Source organism: Acanthamoeba castellanii, assembly GCF_000313135.1.
Source record: "Acanthamoeba castellanii str. Neff unplaced genomic scaffold scf7180000084590, whole genome shotgun sequence".
Lineage (NCBI taxonomy): Eukaryota > Discosea > Longamoebia > Acanthamoebidae > Acanthamoeba > Acanthamoeba castellanii.
The window spans coordinates 1-3,440 of NW_004457304.1; the positions used below are offsets into that span (position 1 = coordinate 1).

General features: G+C 59.5%; 2 protein-coding genes across 2 annotated transcripts; one reads left to right on the forward strand and one right to left on the reverse strand.

Annotated features, from left to right (window-relative positions):
• Window positions 1-57: 57 nt before the first annotated feature.
• On the forward strand, window positions 58-1,482 carry ACA1_050620 (TFIIH basal transcription factor complex subunit 2, putative; the record flags this gene model as incomplete). Its single annotated transcript, XM_004334467.1, has 7 exons — window positions 58-137; window positions 215-389; window positions 465-550; window positions 620-749; window positions 850-981; window positions 1,084-1,228; window positions 1,316-1,482. 7 exons carry the CDS (start codon window positions 58-60, stop codon window positions 1,480-1,482), a joined length of 915 nt encoding a protein of 304 aa, XP_004334515.1.
• Window positions 1,483-2,363: 881 nt separating this feature from the next.
• Window positions 2,364-3,333, reverse strand: ACA1_050630 (uncharacterized protein; the record flags this gene model as incomplete). Its single annotated transcript, XM_004334468.1, has 5 exons — window positions 2,364-2,549; window positions 2,624-2,686; window positions 2,800-2,899; window positions 2,994-3,145; window positions 3,235-3,333. 5 exons carry the CDS (start codon window positions 3,331-3,333, stop codon window positions 2,364-2,366), a joined length of 600 nt encoding a protein of 199 aa, XP_004334516.1.
• Between the last annotated feature and the right edge of the window lie 107 nt (window positions 3,334-3,440).

Below are 3,440 nucleotides of genomic sequence, written 5' to 3' on the forward strand. Positions count from 1 at the left end.
AGGGAGGAGCTGGCCGCGTTCACCACGTCGTGCTGGGACACCATCTTCCTGTTCATCATGGGCTCCACCGTCATCCAACCGCCGTCCGACCGAGTCGTGTCTCTCCTGACCCGCGGGGAGTTCATGGTGGTACACGAGTACGGCTCCATCTCTTGCACGCACGCACACGCACGCACGCGCTCGCACGCACGCGCTCACGCTCGTGCGCACTCAGGGAGGACCAGTCGATTCGCATCGCAGACAAGGGCTTCCCGTTCCTGCTGAAGGACCTGCGCACGCAGGTCTGGATCCTGCTGCTCCTCTACCTGCGGTCCCTGCAGGAGGAGAAGGCCAACGTCCACGACGTTCTCTCCTTCCTCTTCCGCCTCAGCTTTCTCACCGTCGGCGAGGTACCTCCCCTAGGCGCCTGCAAGGTGCGGGACCAGGTCTAGACCTGTAACAACAGTCCTGTTGCGGCCCCGCAGGGCTACCAAATGGACGACCTTGCGTTCTCCGAGTCCGGGCTGCTCCAGGACCTGCAGGACCTGGGCATCATCTATCGCAAGCACAGGTGCGCTCCGCTTTGTTGTTCGTGTGTGTGTGTGTGTGTGTGTGTCGCTGAAGAAACAGTGACGCACAGGGACTCGAAATGGCTCTACCCGACGCAACTGGCCATCGGCCTCTCGTCAACCGAAGCGGCGAAGCGGGACCAAGAGGGTTGGATCATCGTCGGCACCGACTACCGCATCTACGCCTACACCTCCAGCCCCGTACGATGACCCTCGCCACCCTCCAACTAGCACACGCAGTACCACGGTGCTTACCAAGACGTTGGCTCCACCCATGCCACACTCACGCACGCACCCGTAGGTGAAGCTGCTCCTGCTGAGCCTGTTCACCCAGATCGAGTACCAGCTGCCCAACATGGTCATGGGCATCCTGCTTCGCGAAAACATCCGACAGGCCGTGCAGGTCGGCATCTCCGCCAATCAGATCCTGCAGGTGCGCCTCCCTGCTTGTGGGGGACTCATTTTCGTCAATGCCCTCCGCTCACCGTGTGTGCATGTGTCGTGTGTTGCGCGTTGCGCGTTGTGTGTTGCGCAGTTTCTCGAGACGAACGCGCATCCACAGATGAAGCAGAACACGCCCATCATTCCAGAGTCGATAGCCGACCAGCTGCGATTATGGGAAGCCGAGGACCGACGCCTGTCCCTCAGCCCGGGCTACTTCTACGACGATTTCGCTTCGCGTACGCGCTCCTTTCCCTCCTTGCCCTCTCGAACACAGCGCTACGCGACACTGACAATGTCTGACTCGTGGTGTTGTGATGGGGCAGTGGCGGCGTTCAAGAAGGCGGAAAAGTACGCCCGGGACGTGGGCGCTCTCCTTTACTCGGACGCCGCCAAGCGATTCCTTTTTGTGACCGAGCAGGGACACCAACTGCTGCGACGGTACGTCAAGCAGCACCTCTCCTCCTCCTCTTCCTCATTGACACCCAAATGAACGCAAAGTTGCTCTTTCGTTTCCCTCCACCATGTGAGTCTGTTATCCAACGTTGAAATGCCAAATGGTCCTTTGAGACTGTTTGTAATCAGTGGGAAATACTGCGCATGCTAATGTCCAATGTGGCTGGAGGGTACTTCCCATGAACTCCACAGGTCAGTGGGGAGAGTGCCTTTTCACTGCACAGCCTGGGCCACCAAGGTTTTTAAAACCGCCGTCCTGATCCAAACGAAAGGAACAAACCACAGACCGCAAGACCACTACTAATGTCGCAGTGGAAGCAGCGCACACATGCGCTCGGACTCCTCATCACAGTACTCACCGTACTGGCGGCATCCACGTTCGTGAGCGTTGGCGTCACGCCCGATTCCACTTCGGACAGGGTTACCGTGACTCTACTTCACTGGGCCAACGCCCTCGGAACCGCCGCCTTCCTCTTCTTCCTGACGGGGGTCATGTGGGCCTCACTGGTCGTCATCTTCGGCCTGACGCAGCCGGACAAGCCGTTGGCGCCGTACCAGGTCGTAACCGCCTGCGTGGCTCTCGCCTTTGGCGTCTGGCGTGGTTGCGCTCGTCGGTTCCATCGTGCTAATGACCCTGGTCAAGATCGGTCGTCCACTCGAGAGTGACAGCGGCCTCGTGATGCCCCAATTTCCGAAGGAGTAGCCCAGGTTGTCCCAGAAGTCGCAGTAGGCGGCGCTCAGGCCAGTCTTGACGGTAGGGGGCACGGCCAGCTCCATGCTCTGATCGGAGATGGGCGGGGTACGCCGAAGGCAAAGCTCAGTCAATCCACAGATAAACGGGGTTACCCCTTAGCTTCGCTCTTCCCGTGTTGTACAAGGTGATGCAGGTTGCATTGTCAGCTGCAGAAAACGCGCACATCAGGAGGCGTTGATGTTGGCCTTGAGCTTGGCGAGACCGGCCTGCACGCGGGCCTTCCTCTCCGCCTCCAGCCGGGCCTTCTCCTCTTCCTCGGCCTTGAGCTTGGCCAGGGCCTCCCGCTTGCGGTTCTCCTGCTCCCTCCGCGCGTCCCTCTGCATCTTGATGTTCTGCTCCGAGATCGTGTCCTGCTCACCGTCGTGGCCACACGCAGGTCAGTCGCCATCAGCCACCACCCATGAAGACGTCGACGACTACGTACGTTGGTCTGCTGGGCGGCTTGCTGCTCGAAGACGTTGGCGAACTTGCCGATGGCCGACGTGTGCTGTTGTGTGCAACACGCACGACACACACGACGCACGACACATCGTGAGACGAACGCGTTACCTCTGGTATTCTCGAGTGGGGGTTGATGCATTTGTTTGCACCAGCAGGTACCTGCTTGGCCTCGACGGGCTTGAGGAGCTGCACGAACAGGCCGCCGAGGGCCGACCTGGTCTGGCCCTTCTTGTCCTTCAACAGAACCGTCAAGAACGCCCTGCGCCCGCCCACGAGAGAAAGGGGGTCAGAGAAAGACTCGTGGGAGGCGAGGTGGAGTGGGCGGGGTGGGCGGGTGGGTGGGGGGTGCGTACTTGTAGTCGATGCCGTCGGCGGAGGAGGTGTCGGGGTTGGCGTCGCGGATGAGCTGGCGCAGCTGCAGGTTGGTCTTGGTCTCGCCCATGTCCTCGTACATCTGGTGCAGCTCGAACAGCTCGAGCGCCAGCGTCTTGTTGGCGTCGTATTTCTTTGTTTTGTGGGCGAGTCAAAAAGAGCGAAAGAGAAGAAGTGGGACGAAAAGAGCGAGGGTGGGGGGGGGGGCGAGCGAGGGGGTACCAGGAAGAGGTTGCGGTAGGACGCAAACTCGTCATCAGTGAAAGCGCCCTTGAACTCCACCTGCTCGACCAGCTTCAGTCTCGACTCCACCGACGCCATCTTCTTCTTCTGTCTTGTTCTAGGTGGCCGCGCTCACTTTCTTTGTGTTGGTCCAATCGACGTTCTGGACCAACCAATAAAAAAGTAAAACTAAATCATAATTTATT